Raw genomic sequence first — 27,748 nt, forward strand, 5'->3', positions numbered from 1 at the left:
TTTTCAGTAGATGAGCATCACCTTGGGCTAGTGCTACTCCTCCGTAGGCATAAGTGTTCTCGATGAAAACGTGATACAAAATGATTCACAACACGCCTACCAGTGTGTTTACCAGTGACTTACCGCAGAGTTGTGACACCCCTGGGGCACTAGGCTCACAGAGTGAAGAAGACTGTCATTTTAAATAGCATCCTTTTGTCTTTGATTGACGTAGGGACTCCTCTGGCCTGAAGCAGACAGTTGCCTAATGCTCTGGTTTTCCCCTTGCAGGCGGCATTGTTTTGAACCCATCTTTCTATGGCATTCCTGGACACACCCACACCATGATCCATGAGATTGGGCACAGCCTGGGCCTCTATCACATCTTCCGTGGCATCTCAGAAATCCAGTCCTGCAGTGATCCCTGCATGGAGACAGAGCCCTCATTTGAAACTGGAGACCTCTGCAATGATACCAACCCAGCCCCCAAACACAAGTTTTGTGGAGACCCTGGACCAGGGAATGACACTTGTGGCTTTCATAGCTTCTTCGACACTCCTTACAATAACTTCATGAGCTATGCAGGTAGGGCCCTCCACATCTCCAATGGTAGTCCAATCTGACACATGTCAGACTTGGGCCCTAGTCCTGGATCAGGGTAGCCTTGAACAAACCGCTTATTTTCCTAAGATGGAGGCTTTTCATTCTAAACAATCAGAATAGCCTTAATTCATAAGCCTTTCTTGGAGTACAAGAGAGATATTGCATATGAATGTATACCAGATGGCTGAGACAAAAGTCAGTAAATCCAGGTAGAAGAACATTGTGGGTCCGACATTCTGGGCCATCTACACTCTACCTCTGCTTTTTACAGAAAACCCAAATCTTCAACTTGATCTATAAGGTTCCTCGGAGTTTTGCAGCTGTATTGTTCTACCTTGGTGTGTTGTTGAAGTTTTTTATTTAACCAGCATCTCCCTTGCATACATACAATCTTCATATGCTCATTCACTACTGGGGGCTGGAGAAAAAGAATTCATTCTGTCTTAAGAAGACAAAATTATCACATTTTTCTGACTGCTTTTAACTTATTAAGCCCCCTAGATGCCATCAGAAACAGTAGTAAGGACTTGTAATCTAGGTCCCTGGATGCCCTGTGCTTCCTGGTAGCTCAGGCCACATCGAGGCCAATTAAAGCCATTTTATCAGCTTTGACAAATTAGAACACGACACTCCTTCCTTGGGGTGGTCACAGCCCTGACTATGCTTTGCTGTGGTCAACTGTCCACAATTGCACACAGTAGTCCAGCACTGAATTCCATCATAAGACCCAACTCAGTCATCTCTTCCCTACTAGAACAAGCAAATTCTATGAAATAAGAGATTGTCTTTTTTGTCTCACAAAGAAAATGAATAAACTCTCTTTTTTTTTCATGTAATAGTTTAGCCATGCTAGTTTCTTTTCTGAGGTATATAAAATTGTTTCTGCCAATAATAGTATTTTCCTCTGTGTAACCATTTATTGTCCATAAAAGATTTCAATATGTTCCCTCTCATTCAGTTCTCACAGCACATCTATGAAGCAGGAACCATTCCATTTTTCAGATGACAATCCTGAGGCTTATTGGGGTCATTTGCTTCTGATGACACACTACATACTGTTCTTTCCCCTTTCTGTCTTATGTTATTCTTTTAAAGAGACCTAGCTGATAATGAGGTGGGGAAACTGAATAATCTGGGGGGGGTGTTTTCCCTCTGTTTGCTGCAGATGCTCTGCTTGATGTGGGAGTAAGGCTGAAGGTCCGAATTCAGGTTTGAACCAGGAAAGGCCTCCACCAGCTGTTTCATATCCCTGTTAGAGTTTTGATACATGTTGTGATTGAAAAGGGATTTTGCTGGTGAAACCCAAAATATTTGATGATCCCAATGGTCCTTACTGTTTCCCATTTAGGCTGATTACCCCTGGGAGCTTTCTAGTGTTTGTCTCACACAGCTTAAAAGTGATGTCTGTTGAACAGTGAATAACCCATCTCTGGATCTATAAAGTGTCTTTAAGTTTGGTTCTAAAAACAGCCACGGTGCTGGGTATTTCCTCAAAAACAGATTCCGAGTGGGCTCCCATTCCCAAACCTACAGACCCTCCACATCCGGCGCCCGGTGCCCTCAGACAGCCCTGTTTACGGCCATCTCTGCAGCACCTTTCCTCGGCCAGCTCAGCACACATGGGAAATAAACACTAATAAGAGTTTGGAAGTTTGCCTGCTTCTTAGGGGCTGGGAGCTTCCACCCGCTACCAGATCCCCATAAACTAAGTCTCCTTTTTTGTTTCCCTGTGAGAAGATCTAAAGGGTGATTAATTTAGTATTGTTGTTCTTAAAGGATCTCCTCAGCTCAGTGACCATCAACAGCAGAACTAATTCACTGAGCTACGAGACCAAACTTCCACCCACAAAAGCATATTCAAGGCAAGCGTGAGCTTGGAAATGTTTGTTTTCTTTGGGACCTCTGACAGATGAGGTGACAAAAGTAGTTGGATGGAATTCAAAATGCAGAACAAAATGGGGTTCTCAGAGCTGAAGGAAGGGATGCATGGGGCTCCAGTCTTCCAGAACAGAGGGCAGAGTCATTGCCAAGTTGACTTCTTCCAGCTGCCTCTCCTTGCTGGGTGCTCATTCCTTAAGGCAGATCTGCCTGCCAAGATGGTCACAGCTTGTGTGTGTGCTTTTCAGTATAATAGCTGTTGGTTATATGTGGCTACTAAGCACTTTAAATATAGCTGATGCAACCGAGTACATGAATTATGACCCTTAAAATATTTGAACTAATTTGTATGGAAAAGGCTACATGTTCTGATGGCTACCATATTGGTCTTTGAAGACCAACAATAATTGAGTATCTCTGATATACAAGAAACCATATATATAAAATAATGTAAATTAACCCAAAGAGATAAGTTGCTATATAAAATAACCAGTTTACAGATTTAAAAAAAAATGTGTTTTGGAGAGCACAAGAAACTTGCCCAGAGGCAAAGACATAAAACAAGAAAAATGCATTACTTAGACCCAAGCCTTTCTTACCACAGAGTCTGAGTTATTAACCAGTCACTTTACTATTCTGAGGCTCCCAAGTGGTCCAGACTAGAAAGCAACAGGCAGCTGATGTATCTCTCACACTTTAGTAGAAAACACTAAGGTATATGTTTGTACTAAACTAATGGCTAAACCCTTGCCAGATAGGAAGCAAATCTGCCCCCAACTTCCTGAACATAGCAAGCTGTACTTAAGAGGTATTCCAAGATTACTTGTCACAGACTATAGGAGCTTAGAAATGTTTTCCAGCCTCTTGGTTATGGTAGCATCTTTCTATGTGTCACGAACTTCTAATATGCATACTTGCATTGAACCAAACAGTCTATTCTCCAAAGAACATAGCTGAAGGAAATAAACCAATTGGTGTGTTTAAATATTTAGCAGTAAGAATGTTCTTAACAGTGTTCCCTCTCTAAATATTTACTGTTTACTATATGCCAGGCACAGGAAATAAATGTTTACCTACGTGAAAAAGTAAAAACGTCTTACAAGCTTGAAGTGAATAGAAAACTGAAATGAACTGCAAAACACCCCACATGACAGAATGTTGTGACACCATTGAACAGGATGTAGAATACGTCCTGGGGACATGGCATTCCAAACATGGGATGTTGTGTCAGGAACCTGAAATTGAAGTGCCTACATTGTAGTATTTGACTATAGGCAAATTATTTCTTTTCTCAGAGCCTCCTTTACTTTATCAATTCATAGAGAACTCTTATATTGAATGACAACAGATATGATCATACAGGGAAAGAATCTAAAACTGTCCTTGGCAGGATGAATGGTGCTTAACAAATGATAACTAGCCTGATTATTTATTAACTATTTGATGTGTAGAACACCCCAGCCATATGTGTAAAACACATATATGATAAGAATTACAGAAATTTACTATATTCACACCCATAATATATGTATGCATGTGTACACACATATGCATCACCACTAATTTATTTATAGGTACTGATCTTAGGGTGATGGTTATTTGGGGTACATCAAAACCTTTACAGTGAGCATAGCTTTTATAACCATATTTTACTGAAACTGCTGTTACGATTTTAAAAACAGAGCCCAAACAACAAGCTTTTACAAAAGCTGACCCATTTACCTATGTTCTGTCAGCGAGCTTGTTAAATGCTCGCGTCAGCTTTTTGAGGAAGGCACTGTTACTATTTCTCCTATTGCAGTGAGTGGAAATGAGGCTGCCAGGGTCAGCAATTTGTCCAAGCTCCCACAAGAGGTAGAGTTACTGATCGTCTGTCCTGATCCTCCATGCAATGCACCCCTCAGAACATGACTTAGGCAGCAAGCCTGGAGCCCTGCAGCAATAATAGCACAGTGGCCCAAAAAGTGTCTCCAAGAGCTGAAGTGCTCAATGTCTCTTCTGCTGAGAGACAAAATGGGAGCAGAGGAACAAGATGAGCCTCGAGGCCTAGATAAGGGGACCACAGATGGTATAAGTGGGCCTGTTTGGGGCTGGAAGCCAAGCGGGCCTGACTCTAGACATGAGCTAATTGAGACAAATGGAATCCCTTTGGGATTTTGCCCAAGATTCTGATAGTAGCTAAGTCTCAGTATGATGTAACCTGGGACAGATGTTTTCAACTTAATATGCTTCAAATATATTCTTGTTCCCCTACTAACTTCTACCACTTATCCATTTTTCAAACTGTTTCCTATTGACAAACTGAGAATGGTTACTATTTAAATTATAAAAGGAAAGCATACATCTTTGCAGAAAATTTAATTAGAAGTTTATAAAGGAAAAATACCTTATATTTTCATCCCCCTTCATCTTGTTAAGTGTTTACTGTGCCCCGTTTGAATCCTTACTACCACGCTAGGTTTGAGTTGATTTTAATACCCCTAATTTATGTATCATGAAACTGACATATAAAGTTAGGAGGTTTGGTAGTGCTCAGTTAGTATTTTATTTTAAGGATGTCCTTAAAATATAGTCAGTCCTCCATTAATGAAGATTTGTGTTAATATTTTCACTATAGTGGTACTACTTCAGGAACCACCTCCCATTCAGTGATTTTCCTCATCTCTGTTCATCAACATTATTATGTGGAGTCCATAACGGGCTAGTATTAGACAGCAAAATATTCACAATTTATACTCTGAGATTTGTTTCTTCCTTCTCCAAGTTTCTGGTATACGCACACACACACACACACACACACACACACACACACACACACACACACTCCTACTTACTTCACTCACTACTCCGGAACACAAGGCAGTGAGCATTTGCCACAAAGTAGACACGGTTCTTGTGCCCTACACTCCAGCTCAGCCATATTCTGAGACGAACCCTCTCATTATCACCATTGTTTCCACCTCACAGATGAGAAACAGAAGCGCCAAGTGCGTAGACACTTGCTCCCTTGACTCTGTGTCTTGTACACCATACTTCTTTATTGAGCCATCAAGTCTTCCACCTGCATTAGATCTACTTGGTAGCTCTTTCCAGGCTTCCAGGACACAATGTACAAATCATAGTGGTGATAGAAAATGAACCTTTGTTCTGGTCGTCCTCAGGCTGAGGTGTGTGTACTCCTGGCAATAGGTAGCCACAGGACTTAGGGAGTTACATGGTGGACCTGGCCTTGAGAGAGGTTTACTACCACTCCTGTGCAATACTTGCAAAGGAACACTGGGCTCTTCTGATTCTGCCAAATGTCTTAAAATTTTCCCTCAGGGTGCCGAAAAGGAGACTCTCAAAACTTGCTAAGTGAATCCAAGCCAGCCCCTGCATATAAACTCTCCCATACCCTTGTCCAGTCCCTTCAAGGTCATATCTAGTGGCCCAGCACCTGCCCAAACTTATTTTCTGATTGGTTGATAAGGAGAAGGGAGCTTATGCTGCTGGATTCCAGTAGCACATTTATTTTTAAGATCTGGTGAGCTCCACACTCCTCTGTCTGGGGCCCAGCTGCGGTAATCCTGACCAAGCAGACACCCCTGAGAAGTGGTGCATTAGGAAATCAAGCCAAACAGTGCCTTTTTTTTTTCTGTTCCCAGGGGAGCTGAATCATACTGTTGGAGAAAGAAACTGGAGACAAACCTTTCCCTAGGGGCTAAGTCTTTGGTCTCTGCCCTCAGTCCACACCCTGGAAAAGGGAGAACAGGACTGAAGGTCATTATATCTAGACACCTGAGAGACTGTTTCCAGTCCCCTTTAGAATACAACTGGATCAGCTCTCATTTACAAGCCACCTGCTGGAGACTTGACCCATAATGTATTTCACTTGTGCTTAGAAAAAAAAAAGTTATGGCATCATTTGGAAGCACAACTTTGGTTCAAGCCCCAGATAGGATTTGCTCTGTGATCTAGCAAAAGTTGCTTGCATGAACACATACTCAATTTCCAACTCTGTAAGGAACAGAAAATGGTAGTATGCACTCCCAAAATAGCATGTGTTAGGAGAGAAAGAGTAACTGTCAAAGCCTGGCACACCGTGCCTGGCTCATACTTAACACATGCTAAGAATATGTCCCACAGACACACATACACATATGCTGTAAGGAGATGTGCTTGCTCTTGCTCTCATCTGGACTGGTTTGGTTTTTTTATCAACTTGACCCTAGCCAGGGTCATTTGAGGAGAAGAAACCACAGTTGATGAATGCTTCCATCAGATTGGCCTGTATGCAAGTCTATGGGGATTTTTTTTTCTTGGTTAATGATTGATGTAGAAGGACTCAGTTCACTTTGGGCAGCGCCACCAATGAGCAGGTGGTTCTGGGTTGTATAAGGAAACTGGTTGAACAAGCCATGGGGAGCAAGCCAGTTAGCAGCATTCTTCCATGGCCTCTGCTTCAGTTCCTGCCTCCAGTTACCAAACTTGAGTTCCTGCCCTGACTTCCCCTTAAGATGGACTGTGATATGGAAGTAGAGCTAATTACACCTTTTCCTTTCCAAGTTGCTTTTGGTAATGATCTTTATCACAGCAATAGAAATCCAACTAAGGTATCACCCTATCCACAGCCTGGAGTGCATATCCAGGCCTTGCCTGAGCCTTACATGGGATATTATGCCTCTAGCTGCGTAGTTACCTCTCTTGTGGTCACCTTCTTTCTCAACCCCAACACAGTGATCCAATTGATCCCATATATACAACTATTTTGGGTGCCATCCTAGTTGCTCCTTTTCCCCCACACACCATCTCTATCAATTCACTGATGATCTACATGATATTAGTTGTCACAGAACAACCCTCGCTCATGAGATAAATACTGTTTATGCCATCCTTAAGGGCAGGGATATTTTAAGTCCCATCTTTCCACATCCCATTTTTCCACAGACTGGCTTACAGTACTGAACATGAATTAGACATTTAACAAATGTGTTTCAAGTACAATATCACTGCATTAGTGAAAAGTAGACTTGATTAATGCATGAAGAAATGAATGCGAAAGAATACAGTAGGGAACTAGTCAGCATATAAATGAATGAATGAATGAATGAATGAAGAAATGAATGAGATAAAGTGAATAGGGGTGGAGACATTGCTGACTTGGAAACCAGAGGGTATAGGGTCTCTGGAAAGAAGCTTGTCTTGCCCTTGTCCTTAGCTGTAGCTTCTTAGCCTCTTAGCCGCTAACTCCTCAGTTCCAGGCTTACTTTTCCAGTTCTATCCACCTTCCCTCCCCTCCTGTTTCCTCTCACCTGTCTCCAGGAGTGATGACTGCACTAATTTGTTCACACACCATTAACTTTTGAGCACTGGAAGAGGCTGCCCTGAGCTGGCGAGGACGGACTGGGGTGCTGGCTCTCTAGCTGCATGGAGACATCATCCTTCTCTTGCATGCCTGCCTATGCAGCTCAAGGCTTATCTCTCTGTCTCTCCCCACTCTCTCTCTCTGACTCTTACAGATGACGACTGTACAGACTCTTTCACGCCCAATCAAGTCTCCAGAATGCACTGTTACCTGGACCTCGTATACCAGAACTGGCAGCCCTCCAGAAAGCCAGCACCTGTAGCCCTTGCCCCCCAGGTTGTGGGCCATACAACTGACTCTGTGATGTTAGAGTGGTTCCCACCCATCGATGGCCACTTCTTTGAAAGGTGAGTGTTCCCTGTGGAGTGCTGAGCCCTTTCTCCTCCTGCCAGAAAGAGGAAGACTCAGAAAGGAGGCAACCTTGGAGGGTTGAACTTATTTTTCTTTTTTCTTTTCTTTTTTTTTTTGGTTTTTTGAGACAGGGTTTCTCTGTGTAGCTTTGCGCCTTTCCTGAAACTCACTTGGTAGCCCAGGCTGGCCTCGAACTCACAGAGATCCGCCTGGCCCTGCCTCCCAAGTGCTGGGATTAAAGGCGTGCGCCGCCGCCGCCGCCGCCGCCGCCACCACCACCCGGCGGACTTATTTTTCTTATTAAATAGAGACCCCATTACTCATCAGTGACTGGGACTCAAAAGCACACTGACAAGATTGGGTCACAGAATAAAAGAATGTTACCAGAAATGAAACAGTAATGATGCATACTTCCACATAAATGAGAGGGTAAATTCACTTTATTATTAGAAGCTTGGAAACGAGGATGGGTGCGAAATGAAATCCTAATGCACCCTACTCCAGTGGTACTTGTCTTTAATCTCAGCATTTGGGAGGCAGAGACAGGCAGATCTCTGGAAGTTCTATACCATCCTGATCTACACAGTGAGTTCTAGGATAGGTAGGGCTATGTAATGAGAGACTTTATCTCAACTCCACCAATTTACCTACCCACCACAAAAGAATTTTGAGTACTTCTATTGCAAGAAATCTTTTCTGCTGTTGTCTCCATTAGCCCAGGAGTTAAAATTGCCTCTGGTTAATAGGAAAACCATCTCATGTTAAATATATATATATATTTCACGTTATATACAATATGCCTATATGTCACTATTCATATTTGCAAAAGCCTATGGTTATATATAACCATAAAGTTGATACCTAGTATATTTTGAGAAAACCAAAGTCTAATCAAGTGTGAGAAACCAAAGCTCTGCCTCCTGGTCTTTCGCTTGTCATTTGAATGCTACTTGACGTGTCAATCTCCCCCAGATTTTTAACTGTCTTCCCCTGAAAATGTGTCTGATTATGCCTTCTGATGGTCAGAGGGTGAATTCAATGACATCAATGTGTCCTTTCACTGTAGGCTCCCAAAGAGCTCAAGCTCTGAGGGAATCAGATAAAGATTCATAGCTAAGCATGTAGTTCAATGGTAGAACACTTGCATTGCATGTGTGAGGCCAAGAATCCAGCCCCACCACTGCAAAAATGAAAATGAATATTCATGGAAATAGTCTGCATCTATTTCAGAATCTTGCAGTTATTCGTTATTCAGGTAATATCTCACTTCCACCCTTAGCCCTTCTTGAGATAATTATCCCACAATGTGGATATGACACTGAGGATGGTAAGGACAAAAACCATGCTAATCATTAATTTGTCTTTTTCTGATGGGCTTGCAGCTGACCGTCAATTGCGTACCGTGTGATAGATTCTAATCTGAATGCTTCTTGTACAGAGTCTTAGTTAATATTCCCAGTAACCAGGTATAAGGATGATTGGTTTCCTTATGTGCCAGATAAGGAGAGCACTGGAGCTGAAAGAGTCTGAGAAATTTGGCCAAGAGCTCATAGAAAGTGCTGGAATCTGGCCTTCCACCACATTTGTAAATGTCTTATCTATGAATCCTATATGCCTTCATTAAGTTGTTCCAGACTAAAGGTGTGAAGGAGGTATTAGGTTTCCTCACAAAAGCTGGCAAAATCTCTCATTTACAAGTAGTGTATATGTGTGTTTGTGTGTGTGTGTGTGTGTGTGTGTGTGTGTGTGTGTGTGTGTGTGTAGACAAAAGACCTCAAATGAGATTTCTCAGGGGTAAATATGTAAATAGCTAATAGATCATTTTTAAATACTTATTGTCACTAATTACCAGAGAAATGCAACCTATACATGAAATGATTTATCTGTCACCTCACAATCTTAAAATGGCTATTCCCAAAACACACTAAAGAATTGGCAAGGCTTGTGAGGAAAGGGAATCTTGTATATTGCTTGTGGGAATGTAAACAAATACAGCCATTGTGGAAAACAACATGGATGCACCTCAGAAAACTATACTAGGACTGTATGGTTCAGCTCTGGCACTACTGCATGCATATCCAAAAGAAATTAAACCAGAGGCTAGGAAGGTGGCTCAGTAGTTAAACCACTTACCATTCAAGCATGTGGATCTGGCCAGGTCCCCAAACCCCAGGAAATTCTGGAAGGACATGGCCCAGGAGAGTGGGGACGAAGGATCCCAGAGCAAAGTGGCTGGCAGGACTAGATATAACAGTGAGCCCTTGATTTGATTGAGAGACCCTGCCTCCATGAATAAGATGGAAGAGCAACAGAGGGTGAGTCTTGACATCAGAGTCAGGCCTCCACTACAGGTATGCACACATACACACACACACACACACACACACACACACACACACACACACACACACGTGTACATACACATATGTGCGCACACGTGCAAAAAAATGCAAACACAGGTGCAACACACACACACACAAAGAAAAATGAAAAAAAAAAAAAAAGATCGAATCTATCAGTAGAAGAGGCCCCCTGTTCCATATGGTCTGTATTAGCATTATTCACAATAGCTGAGATGTAAAAACAACCTGAATATCCTTTATCGGATACAGAGTTTTTTTAAAAATGCCTCTGTACACTGTGAAATACTAGTCAGCTAAAAGGCAGTGAGGAAACCCCATCATTTAAAACACATGGAATGAGTCTAGAGGACCATTATGTTCACTGAAATAAGACAGTCTCAGAAAGACAAATACCACCTTATCTCCATTATATGTGGAATTTTAAAAAGTTGAACTCTTGTATATAGAGAGAACGATGCCTGGCAGAGAATAATGAATTTAGAAGGATGTGAGAAATGAAGATGTTGGTCGAAGGGTACAATTTTAATTAGATAATCTTTGATTGTCTTCTACACACAAATATTATAATGAATGATAATGCTTTAAGTATTTTAAATGGTTAAAATAGTATATTTTATCATGCATACACAAAAAATGTTAGGCGTAAGAGGTGGTGACAGATTTGTCCATCATCCTGATTTAATCACTAAAAAACTGTATAAAATTTTTATTTTATACTTTTAAAGTATACAAAATTAATATCTGTGAGTTAAAAATAAACTTAAAAAAATAAAAACACATTTTACTATGATACTACATCAAATTGGGGCTCTAAATGTCTACACTACTATCAGTCACTGAATCTAGCACCTTCCTTTTACATCCAGGCAAGAGTTCGATCAGTTAGGAAGGAAATGTACTCTCCAGGCTCTCTGTAGGAACTCCCTCTCCCTGGCCCCAGCCGGCCTTGCAGAACTCAGAGCTGGGCTTGGGAATGCTCGTGTGACACTTTGGAGCAAGCTTTCCAGCAGCCAGTAGATTTATTTATTTTCTCTGGGGTGATGAGAAGTATTAGACTTTTGGTCAAGCTTTGGCCTTGATTCTACTTTTAAAAAAATGGAAGTTTTGTAAATGAAGCTTCCTGTGTATGTATTCAATTTATATTTCATAAGGCAGTTATTGTCCATTAAATAAATTCCACCTGATTGCTGGAAACCTACTAGAGGGTTAATTGTTGTGTAATGAGATGTGTCTGTATTACATAGTACTCTTAACTTTAATCAATATGTTTTTAATAACCTATAGTCAGTTAGTACTCCAGGCATGTACAATAGCTATTCTGTTCAGGGTAAGATTGCATAATGGAATTATCACATGCTAAATTGAAATTGACATTTTTGAAATATGCCTAATTAAGCTTAGCAGCTATGTAAACCATAATCTAACTGAAGTTGGTCCACAAGTATCAATAAATTGCTGTCAAAAAACAGTGGCATTATATCCTTTGTGTATCATTCTCCCATAAGCAGGGAGTTTATAGTCCTACAAACTGATTTCATATGAAGTGTAGAAGCTTTGATGTCTGGTCACACACACACTCCTGTCACTGCCACCCTTAGCTTCATTGCTCCCAGTAGATGACACTTTGGGCAAGATACTTCACTTCTGTGATCCTCAGAGTCCTCCTCCATAAAAAGACACTAACTTGCCCAGATAACCTGTGTCATGTGAGGAAGTCAGCAAATGACATCTGTGATGTACCAAGCAGGCATATTCTACACTCAAGGAATGTTAGCTTCTACCTTGTATGAGGTTTTCCAGAACTGTTTGGCTACTTGAAAATCCCTTCCCTTGAAAAACCTTGGGTATTTTCCACACCATCCATCAATGCCAGCATCTAGCCCCTGGCCATGCTCATGTCCTCCTGCTGTTCTCACATCTGTGGTCTAGGAGAATACAAGGGTTTCCCTTAAAAAAACATAATCAGATTCCCCCACAGCCTGAGTGCTCACACAGGGGCAACTGAATAAATAATTCAAGGCCACCCCTGGTCTTTCTAACGCCTTTATTTTTAATCTGTCTTGCAAATGTGTTGACTGGGTGGTTTCAGTTATCTGAACAATTGGCTATCATATGCTGGAAAGCATACTGGACTAGGAAGTGAGATCAGGATCTAAAGTCCCTGTAGATGTATCCATTCTTTCTGCTCCTTCAACTTCAGTTTTCTGATCTTTAAGGCAAAGAAGCTTAGCCTTGCCCAGGCAGAATTTCTCCTCCACACCTCCTAACACATAAAACAATGAGTAATTTTCTCCAACAAAGGCTATACATACTAGTACTAGTCTAGCTGCAAAGGAGAGGGGCTAATTCTCTTTTTATCTAGGATGACCAGTGAAGTACCATTCAAAAGGACTTTATTTGTTAATGGGACTATTTCATATCCACATTCACCAAGATAGCAGCCACTCTCCAAGATAGTAACCACATTCACCAAATAGTGGCCATGCAGTACTTGAAATTATGACTAATATAATAAAGGTTCAGAATTTTTTAAATATATTTTATATTTCTTTGTTTAAATTTAAATGGCTGCATGTGGTTACCAGGCTCCTTGTTCAATGTCTACAGTTTGAACTTTGACTCAGATAAACTGTGTAAGAAAGATGAACTTGCACGCCTTTAATGCTAGACTTGGGAGGCAGATGCAAGCAGATCTCTGTGAGTTGGAGGCCAGCCTGGTCTACAAAGTGAGTTCCAGGATAGCCAGGGCTATTACACAGAGAAACCCTGTCTGGAAACTAAAGAAAGAAAAGGAAAGAAAAAGAAAAGAAAGAAAAATGAACTCCCTCAATATTAGCATTCTACAGGGGTAGGATTTTAGTGTGTGTGTGTGTGTGTGTGTGTGTGTGTGTGTGTGTGTGTGTGTGTGTGTGTGTGTACAAGTGGGCGATGAAAATGAAACAAATGCCGTAGGGAGTTGGGGACGCAAGCGTTACCTGGATGTATGGGATAGCACATACCACATTTGCAGTCAGCTGGAGAGTGATTTACTCATCACAGCACTTCTTGAGAACCAGACACACTGTAAGAGATCAGTGAAGTTCAAGTTATGCCTAAGGGAAATGGAGAAACTCAGCAGCTGTCTAGGTCAGCACAGTTTCTGAATCCATCCCAGGGCATACATGATGTCACTGTTTTATCATCAGTCCTGTTACTCAGAGCCACTATGCGTGCATTGAACTTGATTTTGTTGGGGACCTCTGAAGAATCCCCCCAATTCCCTCTCTCTCTCCTTCCCTCCTTTCCTTACTATAAGTATATTGGTATACATAAGATGATAGTTCCTTTTCCAAAAGCAACTCACAAACTACTGTCAATATTTTGTTACATAAGCCTACCTGAATAGCATTGAGACAGCATTATAGGTTAAACTTGAATATAACTACTCTACTTAAGTTTATAGTAAATATGTTTTGCATAAATATAGGCATTTTATAATAACTTTCATAATTATAGGTATTTTATAATAGCTGCCCACAATTCTATTTATATTAACCTTGGAATGTTTAATTTCTTATTCTTTCACCAAGTGCTAATGTACTTGCAAACCTTTTACTGATGTGTGCTTTCACATTTTCAACCACTGGGCTGAGAAGCCTCACCATGCTGTTTGAAGGTCTAGCTTAATTTAGCCACGAGTATTATATATGTGTCTGGGTGACTAATATTCGCTCACCCACACATTTACTCATCCATCCGTTCAACTGCATATGTTAGCCAACATTAGGGGTATATGCTGAGCCATAAGACAGGAAAGGAGGCCTAGGTTATGGGTCTGGTTCCCAAGGGTCTCGTAATATATGAAAGAAACATATTTATATAAAAATACACTCATAGAGAAAAAACTATTCACAGTGAACTTTGCAGGATGAGAAGCATCATCCAGGTAGAACTATCAAATGTGGGGTAATGGGACCCAATGTGGAAGAGAGAGACAAGGCTAGGGCAGTGAGGAAAGTTAGGGCCATTGGATGTTGGGATCACTCAAGAGGTTAAGCAGGAGCATGGCCTGTTGAGAATGGGATTTGTGGTGGTTTCCTGACTGCTGCCTGGGAAAACTAACCAACTATGAGGCTCACAAATATATTTCTTAGACTATAACCCTAGAATTGTGGAGTTTTTGTTAGGTGAAATCATGCAACTTGAGATCTGGCTCTGCCATTTTATCCTTGCAGGTAGCCAAATCACACAGATTCTTCTGGGAATGATTGAAGAGGAATCACTAGGGATGTTGCATTTTGAGAAACATTGGGTTGGTTGGGATGTTACTTAACATCATCTAGAGATTCTGTTGCAGAAGTCTCAACAGATGCCACTCCGATTTGCAGATTTTTAGATCCATGAGAATACAGAAGAGTCATTCCTGTCTTCTCTATAACCACCTCCTACAGATGCCAAATTTGGAGAACCAGTAGGAATCCAGAGTTAGTTGTAACCAGAGAGAGATTGAATCCAGATACTCCAGACAGTTGGGGAAGCCACCATAATACTCCACTTTTGGGACTGGTCCCATTGAGAGATTGGCTCACCCCCTGGAAAGCTGTTAAAACGAGTTAGATGGCATAGTAAAGAAACTGCTTTTGACTGTTAAATTGCGAGTGACTCACTCATCCCCAGAATGTTGGGGCTGGAAGGTTTCTTAGGCATCATCTCATCCAGCCCACTCATTTTCTGGTGAAGGAACCACACCTTCTTCATGCTTAATGCCTATGATGCAGACTGATGCCTTGCACATAGTGGGTACCTGGAAAATACTTTTAAAGGAGTTATTTCTGGGGACAAAATGAGCAGAAAGGTGCTCTTACAACCACACAGAAGATTCTCAGTGGAGGTTTTTATGCCATGTGCAATTAAAATCATTGCAGGTAGTAGTCTTATCGCCAAATGGTTCTGTGCTACTTGACATCAGAGGAGTGTATGTAGTATTAGAACATCTGCCAAAAAACATCCTGGGCAATAGGAGGGATTTCATTTATAGCCATTTTCCTAGTCTTAGTGTGTGCATGGAGAAAGCGGAGTAAATGCAGGCTCTGTCCTCTGCCCCATTGCTTTTGCCCCTGTCCTACCAGTCACTCACTCAACTGTTCCTAAGTCAGTGTGTTTCCCCTTTTTCCTTGGCCTGCTAGAGAATTGGGATCAGCATGTGACCTTTGCCTAGAAGGGAGAATCCTGGTGCAATATGCTTTCAATGCCTCTTCCCCGATGCCCTGTGGACCATCAGGACACTGGAGTCCTCGGGAAGCAGAAGGTAAGTCAGAGCTTATTGACAAGAGTGGCATGCAGAGGACAAATTTAATGTACATGGAATTTTATTCTTCTTAACAGTCCTTAACACTATTCATGCACTCATTAATTTAATAAGTGTTTTTGAACACATGCTATTCTGTGTATGCAATTCTCATGTTGCATATGATGAAGTCACAAAAATAGTAAATAAGTGTCAATTGCACATAATAAATGCAAGTGTTCATATAACTTACAGACTCCAGCTGCCTGTGGGTACAGGCAGGTCACATAGGAGTTAATGCATATATTGGGTGACTTCAGAGCATCAATCATCTTTGACTCTTCTTCAGTTACTACAAGGGCTACATGGGTCGTTCTTATATATGTTATAACTCCTTCTTTCCTGTGTACACTTTTTTTGGTTGCTACTGTTCTAATCTGTACCCATGATCAGATCCTGCCATGGAAGGGGCGTTTTCAGGCATCCCAAGAGGCCAATGACTGAGCCTCCTCATAGCATCATTGGGTTGTATATGTATAGAAAACAACTACTGTGTTCTATAGAAACAGAACAACTTCTGCCAAATCCCAACTTCTGCACTTTGTCACTTAGCCCTGAAGCCAGACTGGCAGAGAACCCATGGCTTCCTTTTTATATCACATTTCCCTTTCCCAGCCGTGGGACATTCACACATTGTTTCTTTTGCCTCGAAGTCCCACAAACTCTAGTGCAGGTCGGTTGGTAGCCACAGTCATTGGGTGAGACACCATGACATCAGTTATCAGAGTAGATAGATCTTCTACTCAGATAGAAGTTTTGCAATTAGAAAAAGTAGGTGAAATGGTAAGATGTGCAGGTTATAGAGAACGCTTTAGCTGCTCTGTGCTAAATAAGTTAAGGAATGAAGATCCTGGAGGGAAAGAAACAGCTTTTGGCTGTTGTTAGAATTGGGGTGACCAAGGTGATACCTGTGGTGATGCCAAGGGTCTGAGGCAGCGATAAGGGAGAAAAGCAGTGTTGTGAGATAATTGGGAGGTAGACTCTGTGAGGGCCACCCTTGTCTAAAATCACCTTGGTCACTCTACTACTTGTAGAGCAGAACCTATACCCTTGCAGAGAGTCAGTAAGAATTCTTCCTCTACCTTTATATTTTTAGAAAGAGGGTGGGAAAGGATGCCAAAGATAGACTAAAGCAAAGGAAAAGGATCAGAGGGGAAAGTGAAGTTGGAAACAATGGTCCTATGCTTTATTTTCTAAAGCAGCTTAAAATAAAAATGAGATTTGAATGTGGGAACTCTAAATAAATCTATCTCAAATATAAAGTAAGAGGGATGTCTGGGAGAAGCCCTCAGTTCCACCTCACAGAATCACAGGCTATCACTCACAGAAGGAACTCCTGAGGTCATCAAACTCTGGTACCCATCTGGTAAAGGAATCTCTTCCATGATCTTCACTACAGCATGCCCTAGCCCTTCAGAAAGTTCTTCCTGAAACTGTAGACATAATTTCCCCAGCCAAATGGAACCCACTCAGACAAAACTATGCCTCTGACACATGAGAACACTTTGCAAACTTGCATAGCATGTTCCTACCTTCCCATGTACATGCCATGGGGGTATATGCTGGAAACAGTCTTGGGTGCATAGAGGAGGCTATGCTGGCCATTCATTAGGAGTGAGGTAAGCAAATGGGCAGTGGCCGTGTGGTGAAAAGAGACCATGCTGATCAAAGTCAAGACCCAATGTACAAGAGACGTCATCCAAGACTACAGAAGTGGGATTCCCACTAAATGTCACTAAGAACATTAAAGCACTGAGATAATTTTAATATTTAAAGAAGGGAAGCTTTATAGGTATGGTCCTGAGTGTCTTCAAAGTCAGAATTATTTTTATAATTATTATGGCATCATTTAATATTCCTTTTCCATTCTCCCCTGAGAACACATTTGGTGCTTTTCAGGACTACAGAGCATTAGTCCTCTGACAGATAAAGGAATGCACACTACACATTTTGTAGCTGGACAATGCCTTCATTCATAGATATACAATAGTGTACAAGTAAATACAAGCCACCCAAACAAAAGTGCCCAATGATGCTGTGTGCATTTATGTGGATTCACGGCATGAGCAGCATGGTGAGGGTCACACATATTGAACAGGTGACTTGAATAATTCACGTAAGGATGGCTTTGGATTCCCACTGTGTACAGGGAAAAGATGCAATGTACTTAGGTCAGAGTAGATCACTGCTTCATCAACTGTGTGTTGAAGCTCCATTTAAAGGTTGCATATCAGCCAGCCTTTAATTCCAGCACTGGAGAGACAGAGGCAGACAGATCTCTGCAAGTTTGAGGCCAGCCTGGGCAACAGAGTGAGTTCCAGGAAAGGCGCAAAGCTACACAGAGAAAGCCTGTCTCGAAAAAAATAAAATAAAAAATAAATAAATAAATAAATAAATAAATAAATAAATAAATAAAGGTTGCATATCAGAACTTGCAACCGCCAAAAATTAACTCACAAACGTGTAATGAATCTAGTTGTCTCTGGAAGCACAAACCTTTGTTGCATTGTGTAACATCACTGAACACACCTACAATTTGCATGTTCATGTCCTTGCACCATTAGTGCTAGTGGATGCTGTCTTAAAATGCCTCAGATTCAAGACTATTGGACATTATGAAGTGTGGTGTTTTTACTCTTCATTCAAAAAGTGTTTTGCTCATATATAAAGCTAGTGATGTAATTACGGAAAACAAAGACTTTAGTATTTCCCTAGTGTCATATTAGGATTGTATTGTATTATGATGTTTGATTGATGTTTTTATGATATTGAGGTTGCTGTTTTGAATTACATTTAAAAAATTAACTGAGTTTTGGCTCAGGCTTAAGACAGAATTTCCAGCCATTTCTGAAAGGGCTCTAAACATACTTCTACCAGTTCTGTACTATATTTTGAGCAAAGCATTATTCTCAACTGTGATGATTTTAAAATAAAAATATAAATCAACTCTCCAAAACTGTTGAAGATACTCTACATCTTGTAGTACCAAATATTCAGTCACGATTTACTTCTTTATATAAAAACAGACAAGCACATTGATGTCATCAATTTTCCTTTTGCCTTTGATAAATAACATTTTACATATACAGCAGAATTGTTTTAAAGTAAAATTTTAAGACTTACTGTCAAGGGATACTTGGTTTGCATGTCCACTTTAAGTGCCTGTATGCCAGGAGTCACTTAAAAATAATCTCAGATAGATGTTTTGCAATTGGAAAAAGTAGGCGAAATGGTAAGATGTGCAGGTTATAGAGAATGCTCTAGCTGCTCTGTGCTAAATAAGTTAAGGAATGAAGATCCTGGAGGGAAAGAAACAGCTTTTGGCTGTTGTTAGAATCGGGGTGACCAAGGTGATACCTGTGGTGATGCCAAGGGTCTGAGGCAGCGATAAGGGAGAAAAGCAGTGTTGTGAGATAATTGGGAGGTAGACTCTGTGAGGGCCACCCTTGGCTAAAATCACCTTGGTCCCTCTACTACTTGTTTAAACAACGTAAGTTCCAGCCACCACCATACACCTTCATGCAAACCAAACGTGTCAGTTAGTGAAGTCTGTTCCTGCTTTCTCCTGGCTCTCTTAAAGGGTGGTACATAGTTCATGGTCAAGTGTAAGTGTGGAGGCCCCTGGATGAGTGACCAACTCTAGCTCCTAAGGACTACCTGGAAGTTCCCTACAGACATTTACTACATTCCTGCCAGGAAGAGACACCACTCTGTGCTTAAGGCATCCTATTACATGCTCTGTGATCCATTTGGCTCAGATCCTTTTACTATTCTTAAAGAAGTAAACTTTTCCATGAGCCAAACTCTATAATTTATTTCCCAACTCATTTCCAACCTATTTATCTTTGTGTGTTTGAGTTTGGGGACTTCCTAAACTAACAGAAAACTTCCAAATTCATGAACAATGCCAGGCGTATCTGTGGGGTTGAGAAAAGAGAATGGGGCAGAGTTAAATGGGGTGTTCCTCACCCTGCTGCCACTAACTCCTCTGTGCCTTGGAAGTTCTTAAAATGCTCCTAACATGGTATCTTACCCACGGAATGAATATTCAACCTATAATCCTCATTCTTTATTCCATGTTAATATGATAAAAGATTTTCATTTTTAAGAAACCTGTTAGCTGTCCAGTGCATTCAATTAGCTTTACTCCATAGCAGGAAAACAGAAACAAAAACAAAAATCTCACCTCTGGTTCCAGAAAACAGCTGTATTCTTATGTCTAGAGCAAAATCTTTATTTCATGGATACACATTTCTTGAAGTATTTACCATATTCCATTTATAAAACAGAAATTAGGTGGGTGAATCTGACTGATGAAATCCCACTAAGATCACTTATGCAAGCATAGAATTCGTTCCAAGTGTTGGGTTTTCCATGTGAGATCAGCATGTGGCACCACGTGATTCATTCTTTCCTGTTTGTATGAGTGCTTGCTCCATTGTTCTTCCTAGAATATTTCAGGTGTGCTGAAGCATGCATTAAAAAAAAAATCTTGGCACTGTATCTGTGTTCATGTCAACAGCTGCAGTGTGTATTACTTAGACATACTATGGGTGTCTGTACAGATCTTCATAAATGTAAATTTGGATCATCCTAAGTATGTGTAAATATTTTTCTGTACATGTCTTATTCCTAGTATATGACTTATACTGTACATGATTTATTCATAGTGGATTGCTTATATTAATTAAGTGAGCTTTTTCATGTAGCCACTATATATGCAGAAGGATATGTGTTGATAAGGAATTAATAGGATCATTGTATCTCTCTTTTGATTTCTTCTTTTTTTCCCTCTATCCTTTTTTCCTCCTTCATTTCTTTATATCTCTTTCCTCCCTCTCTCCCTCCATCTCTTCTACACTCCCTCCCTCCTTCCCTCCCTCCCTCCCTCCCTTCACTCCTATCCACCACTTTTTGTTTCCTACTCTCAGCCCTTCTTTGTGTCTCACAACCATATATCTAATAAGTTTCAATCAGAACACAGATGTGTTCACTTTTTGTTACACTTTAGGGACTTTAACTCATGATCTCTGATGGTCTCTTTGTCCAAACCTTGGATGTGTACTTTCAGCATTAGTGTAAAAATATTCTTACTGACCTCATCAGACTAGAAGCTATATGAACACCAACAGAACATCTGAAAACCTGCTATCCAGGGACTAGCCTAATACAGGACACATGCTCAGCACTCTATAATTACTATTTCAAAGCATGGATGGGCATATTGATGGATAGATAGTTAATGGATAGATGGATGCGTATATGGATGGATGGATGGATGGATGGATGGATGGATGGATGGATGGATAGATGGATGAATGGATGGATGGATGGATGGATAGATGGAAAGAGGAAGAGTAGGGAGAAGGAGGGACAGATGGATTGATGGATGGGTTGATGGATGATGTATTGGTAGCTGGATGGATGGACAGATGGAAGGATGAATAGACAGGTGGATGATTGATGAATAGATAGTATCTATTTCTCTAAACTGTTTTTTTAAATGACAGATGTTATATCATTCATTTGCTTAAAATTTACAAGGAGCTCTTCATCTTTCTCCGTGTACAATTCATGTCCTGTAATGTGATACACAAAATACCTCCTGATGTGGTTTCTGTTTACTCTGCTGTCAGCACTTACTACTATCTTTCTGTGAAACTGTATGTCATCTTAACTCTCTCAACCATTGTCTGTGCTTGAAACACTTCCTCATACAAAGACTTTCCTAGTTCCTCATGCCTTCTCATGACAGTATTAATGTAGTTTTGAGATTTATTAAAGATCTCATCCATTTGCATTTTACAGCTACCTTATTAAGTAGATAACATTGAAGTTGGTAACACAACTGATGTTGAATAGTTGAGATTTTAATTCAACTATCATTGCTTCAAAGCCTGGCACATGGCTTGGACCAGCAGTATCAGACAATGTTCTACGACTGTAACAAGATTGCTTAGCCATCTGAAGCTAGGCTTTCTCTGCTGTAGAATGAGTTTCATAAAATCAGCACCAGAGAATTGCTGCCAGGATACAGAGAGCTAAGGCATGCAATGAGCTTTGTGCAGTGCCTACACAAAGAGGCTGGTTGGTGTAGGAAGCCTGGCATTATTACTTATAGACTTGCTGCTTGGTAATAAGTTGGAATTTGTGACACTTATGTTCCTTTTTTATATTTAAGAATCTATCTTTAATAACAATACAAGTAGAAGCTTTGCTAAATTTTCTATTCCTATTTACCTATTTAAGCATAAAGATCAAGCTTACCTTATCCTTTAGAAAGCATTTTGTCCATCTATTGATTAAAAAGAAAACAGGAATGATGAACCAAACAGATTTGTCATCTTTGTTCTCCTGTGTCTTCCTACCCCTGACAGTCATCTTCTCTAATGATGGAAGAAAGATTCCTTTCCAATTCCAGGGAAAGCACATGGAGGGGGGTGTGATGTTCACCTGACATCAACTACTGGACATCAGGCTCTAAAATTCCACCTCCTTTTTTAAGTACTGTATTTGCAAGAGAGAAATGTTCATTGCTGAGCAAATACCAGTCAGATACCTACTGTGTGTAATCTCTGCAGACCAGGTACTTAATTGACTAAAGGCTCTCCACATTGAATAAAGTAGATCTATAAAACAGAGACAGGGATACTCTCTTTCAAGACTTTGATGAAAGTCATTTGAGTTAACTATTAACTAGGGAATGTTCTTCATATCCTGTCTTGGGTAATGGATGCTGGATGAATAAGAGATCCTCCATGTGGCCTCACAATACAAAATTGAGAGTTGGAAATATGGTGGATTGTAGAGTTGATAGGAAAATTTTAGCTAGGTAAAGGGTCATTGTGCTTTTTTCTTAAATCAAGAGTTGCTTCTAGTCAACAGTAGCTATTTGTGGAGGAAGAACCTAATCAAGATGTGCTGGAGGAAATCTTGTATTTATGATTATCTCTTCTGGGTCCAGTGTGTTATATATGAAAATGTTTTTGTGCAGTTTCCATGCCCCCATTTCTTCTCTTTTTCTCTTCGATTTGCCATCTTTATGTAGCCTCTCTCTCCTCCATCTTTGGGAAAAGATAATACTGTAGGGGCTGTTAAAAGACCTCACTGTATGTAATAAACCCCCTACACACACACACACACACACACAAACACACACACACACACACACACACACACACACACACACACACACACACACAAACACCTGGATCTTTAATGCTTATATTATGGTGATTTCTCTTACCCTGTAATATTTCCACAAAGTGTTGCCAGACTAAGGTTGTTTTCCTCTTCTCTTAATTTAGAAATATCAAACATGCTTACTCCCTATACACACACCAACAGTAATAACACAAAACACCACTGCCTAGTGATACTGAAGGGACAGAGGATGTGACTACCAACACAACTTGAAAGTCTCTCATTCTGACCTCACCAGTAAATCTCTATCTTCCTTAAGCAAATAAGAGCTGATCACTACATTGAATTATGATTACTTTTCTCAGCAGCACAAAAGAGAGTCTTCTGAAGGTCTAGATGTGATCTCAGCAGAGAAGAATTTAGAAGTCACTGCAAACTGAGATCAGTGGGGATGAAGCATATTTTCTCTGAGGAAAAGTAGCAACATCACATTTTTTTTTCTCGCGCCCTGCTGTCCTTGCACAGTGGACAGAATTCAGAAAAGTCGGTGGTATGGAATGATCTCATGTAGGGAAAAGGAGGAGGAGTGATAAAATGGCCCCAGTGACTTGTAGCTCTGTCATTCGTAGTTCAGTTTCCTCCCAGGCTCTGTCTGAGAGCTGTATCCTATCTTTGCTCCCTTCTTCTGCTGGGTAATTTCTGGTGCTTCTGTAAGTCTAAACAGGTTGGACCAAAGTCAGTGATATCACTGGGACTCTAATTTTAATGATCCCTGCATTTAACTGGGACTTTAAGGTATAGACCTTCATTCAATTCATTCTGTTTTTGAACCTCAATTGCCTAATTTAGGAAATTAATCCATTCAAGAATTAAACAAGCTCATGGAACACAGAGGATGTTCAAGCAAAGTGTCCCTCCTTTCTTTCTATACGAGGCATGAAAGCCTCTAAATGGAAACTTTGGAAGGAAGGTTTGAGCATTAGCTCAGTAGTAAGACACTTTAACTTCACTTAAAATGCTGTATGACTCATCTAGGATCTGTTTTTCAGGGTTAGTGATGAGCTGAGTACCCTGTATTCAGCAGATTTTCCATGACACTGAGATCTACACTTTTATCTCTAAGCTCTCATCACACAAATTTTTTCTGGGGTCTATGGGAAACTACAAAAACCAGAATGAAGCAAGAACTCATTTGCATCTCTTTTCTCCATAGGTCATCCAGATGTTGAACAGCCCTGTAAATCCAGTGTCAGAACCTGGAGTCCAAATTCAGCTGTTAACCCACACACAGTCCCTCCAGCTTGTCCTGAGCCACAAGGCTGCTACCTCGAGCTGGAATTCCAGTACCCCTTGGTCCCTGATTCTCTGACCATCTGGGTGACCTTTGTCTCCACTGACTGGGACTCCAGTGGAGCTGTCAATGATGTCAAACTATTGACAGTCAGTGGAAAGAACATCTCTTTAGGTCCTCAAAATGTTTTCTGTGATATCCCACTGACCATCAGACTCCGGGATGTGGGTGAGGAGGTATACGGCATCCAGATCTATACTCTTGATGAACATCTGGAGATTGATGCAGCCATGCTGACCTCCACTGTGGACAGTCCACTCTGTCTGGAGTGTAAACCCCTACAGTATAAAGTGCTCCGGGACCCACCTCTCCAGGAAGACATAGCCTCATTACTACACCTCAACAGAAGATTCGTGGACATGTAAGTGCCTTCTCCCTATTAGGAGCTGATATAATGGATGGGCTGTGGAAAGATATGGGGAAAGTCAGAAAATCATAGACTAGGAGAAAGTTCATCTCAGTAGGACTTACTTCTAGAGATACTGTATCCCAGTGTTGGGTGGGGGCTTTATTTTAGTAAGGCAGAGTTGGTGTAATGGGAAGGGCCATGCATAATCAAAAGGGTCAAGAATGGAGACATTTCTTCTCTGTGACCTTCACTTATCTCTCCAAAGTTTGGTATTTTCAACAGAAACAAAGGAGTTGGATGTGAATGGCAGTGAAAAGGTCCTTGATTACTAATAAAAAGGGGGGAGCTGAACTTCACTAATGATTTCCATGCATGTAAACCTGAAGCAGATTGGTGCATTCTGATTACTTCTCAGTGTACAAAAATGGTGATGTAGTAACAGCTTCAGTGGAACTTGAGTACACACCTAGGAAACTGCATGAAAACGTTCCTAGACATTCAATACCTCTAGTCACCATCTTTCTGCTTTAGTTCCTGAGGTAGAACAGAGTCCCTAACTTCTTTGATCATTGAGAATCCATGACTGCTTTTATGGGAGGAGAGAAGATGCTCACTATATTTGTCTTCAACATTTACTTTTTAAGTACTTTTCTAGCATTTACATGTCTTATAAGAAAGATGCCTTGTAATGAGGTCATTAGTAATATGTAATGTGTGTGTGTGTCTGTGTGTGTGTATTTATCACTTATCTGTTGTTATAATCAAAAAAAGGCAACTGTGGTAAATTGATGGTACAAGGACATTACGTTGTCTCTAATTTCAGAACGTTTAGAATATTGTCACTTGGACATATTCCTACTGACCATTGCTAGAGGCAGGACAGAACACCATGACAGGGAACATATATAGTAGAGAAGAGATGCTTGATTTATGGCCTCTTGAAAGCAAAGAGAGGGCTTCACTTTCATCATAGCATTCATTATCCACAGCTCAATAAATTCATGAATCCATAAATATATTAATCCCTTTATGATATCAAAGCCTTCAGGATACAGTCACCTCTCAAAGGCCCCCATCTCTGGACTCTGCTTCAACGGGACCTAAACCTTTGATACATGAACTCTCAGGCGATATTTAAGTTCCAAACCATAGCATCCTGTCTACCAGACAGAAGTCTATAATAAAGTCAGTGTCACTTATTCATTTCACCCATTCTATAACCACAGCCCTACAGTCATTATCAATTTGCAAAGAAGGGAAAAGGAGGCTTTCAGACATGAGGTCACTTGTTTAGAGAGTGGTGAGATGGAGTTGGAATGTAACCCCAAGTTGGTTGGTCCAACTTGTGTTCTGTCAACGATTTATCTAACTTCTATTTTAGTCTTTAAAACGTGTTGGAGAATTAACTGCCTAATTTGAGTGTGAAGAGTCTGTGTAGTCAATCAACAAGCCTTATGGAATACTTCCTATGTGCAAGAAACATTGGTGGGGGACCTTTTCAATAATGGAAAGAACAATAGCCCAGGATGCAGATGCTTCTTATTTAGCACTAGTCAACCCACTTACTAATATGAGGTACATGGGTTACTCTCTTCGAGTACTCCTTTTTCCTCCGTATGATGAAAATACTGAACTCCATGGTTTCTACAAGTTTTGTGTGGCTCTTTATTCGTTATAAGATGATGATATAAGACACTATCTTTACTTTGTGTACTCAGAAATATTTACTAAGCCAATCATTAATGGGAACCAAAGTCTGGAAGGAAACTTTTAATCTTTTTAAGAGACTGAACCACTTTCAAACACTTTACCAGCACTTCCCTTTCAATGCCAGCAATTAATGTGCACATCTCAGGCAAAGCATTGCCCATTCATTGGACGAGAGATGAAGAACATCTGTTTAGGAACTCCGAGGGAGCCCTTGGTTTCTGTTTGAGAATGTACTTAAAACTTAAGTACATCATCTTCCATGAAAATATTCCATAACCCTGTCTCGTCCATCTCCTCACTTGTCTGGGCTGGTAAAGTTCTATAAATTTGTAGCCACTTAAGATTTCTTTATAAAATAATAGGGGAAAGAAATAATAGATGCCTTAAAACCTCAGCTTAAACCCAGCTTTCTTTAATTTTTTTTTGCTTTGATTTACGAGCCTGTGAGAGCTGACATGGATTTGATGAGTGCAGAATGGAGGAAATGAAACAGAAGAAAAAGCACCCCAAATTCTATTCTCTGCTAAGCCACTAACTCACTCTGGGATCTTGGATGAGTCACTTACTCTTTCTGGTTCTTAAATATCTCAATTCTATAAGAGGGAGGTTGTACTCAATCCTTAAAATAGGTAACTCATTTCAAAACCTTGATATACTTTTAAATGTCCTGGTTCTCACCTTCTCTCTCTCCCACCTTTTTCCTGGGTATTGACTTAATAGTCAGGCCTGAGGATCAGGACTTGTAAACATCTCCTGAAGTGGTTATAATATGTCATGAAGTTTCAGACCTACTGCTCTTAAGCAGACTCCTGGCTCCTAGCATGTTGCCCCAGATCAGCTGTATCAACCTCACTTGGGAACCCAGAAAGGCCAGGTTCTCAGGCCCTGGCCAGCCTACTGAATCAGAAAGTCCATGTGTAGAGTCTCTCCAGGTAATTTTCTTGTTAGCTAAAGTTTAACAGCCATTGCTCTTGGGGAGCTCTAAAGCCCAGGAATCGCCAAGTTCTCTTTTGCTCTTAAAGGTACTCTTTCAATTACAAGTATGAGTGGAAGGCAGTCTGTGTAGTCATCTATACTGGGAACTGTGGATGACAAGAGCCACTCAGACTGGCCCCTTCAATGAAAGCACTCAACCTGAGTGCTGAGGAGAGGACACCCCACAGAGTCTCTGTGATAGAAACAGTGGTTCCTATGCACTTCACATCCAAAAGCATCACTGTTAGGTCCACACTCTCATGTACCATTTGTTTTTTTTTTTTTTTTTTTTTTTTTTTTTTTTGTTTCATTTGGGTTTTTGTCCACTTGACAATGAAACATTTCTTTATGTTCCCTTGTATGTGACAAGTGCCAG

The 27,748-nt window shown here is 40.6% G+C and overlaps 1 protein-coding gene across 1 annotated transcript in view; it reads left to right on the plus strand.

Moving 5' to 3' along the window:
- Pappa (pappalysin 1) overlaps positions 1–27,748 on the plus strand; it is a 243,344-nt gene that overhangs the window by 60,168 nt on the left and 155,428 nt on the right. The window contains exons 4-7 of the mRNA XM_006979576.4: positions 271–564; positions 7,959–8,151; positions 15,684–15,805; positions 24,201–24,699. Of these exons, the coding sequence (XP_006979638.2) occupies positions 271–564; positions 7,959–8,151; positions 15,684–15,805; positions 24,201–24,699 (1,108 nt within the window). The remainder of the gene's footprint in view (positions 1–270; positions 565–7,958; positions 8,152–15,683; positions 15,806–24,200; positions 24,700–27,748) is intronic.

Source organism: Peromyscus maniculatus, chromosome 2 (genome assembly GCF_049852395.1).
Source record: "Peromyscus maniculatus bairdii isolate BWxNUB_F1_BW_parent chromosome 2, HU_Pman_BW_mat_3.1, whole genome shotgun sequence".
NCBI classification, from domain to species: domain Eukaryota; kingdom Metazoa; phylum Chordata; class Mammalia; order Rodentia; family Cricetidae; genus Peromyscus; species Peromyscus maniculatus.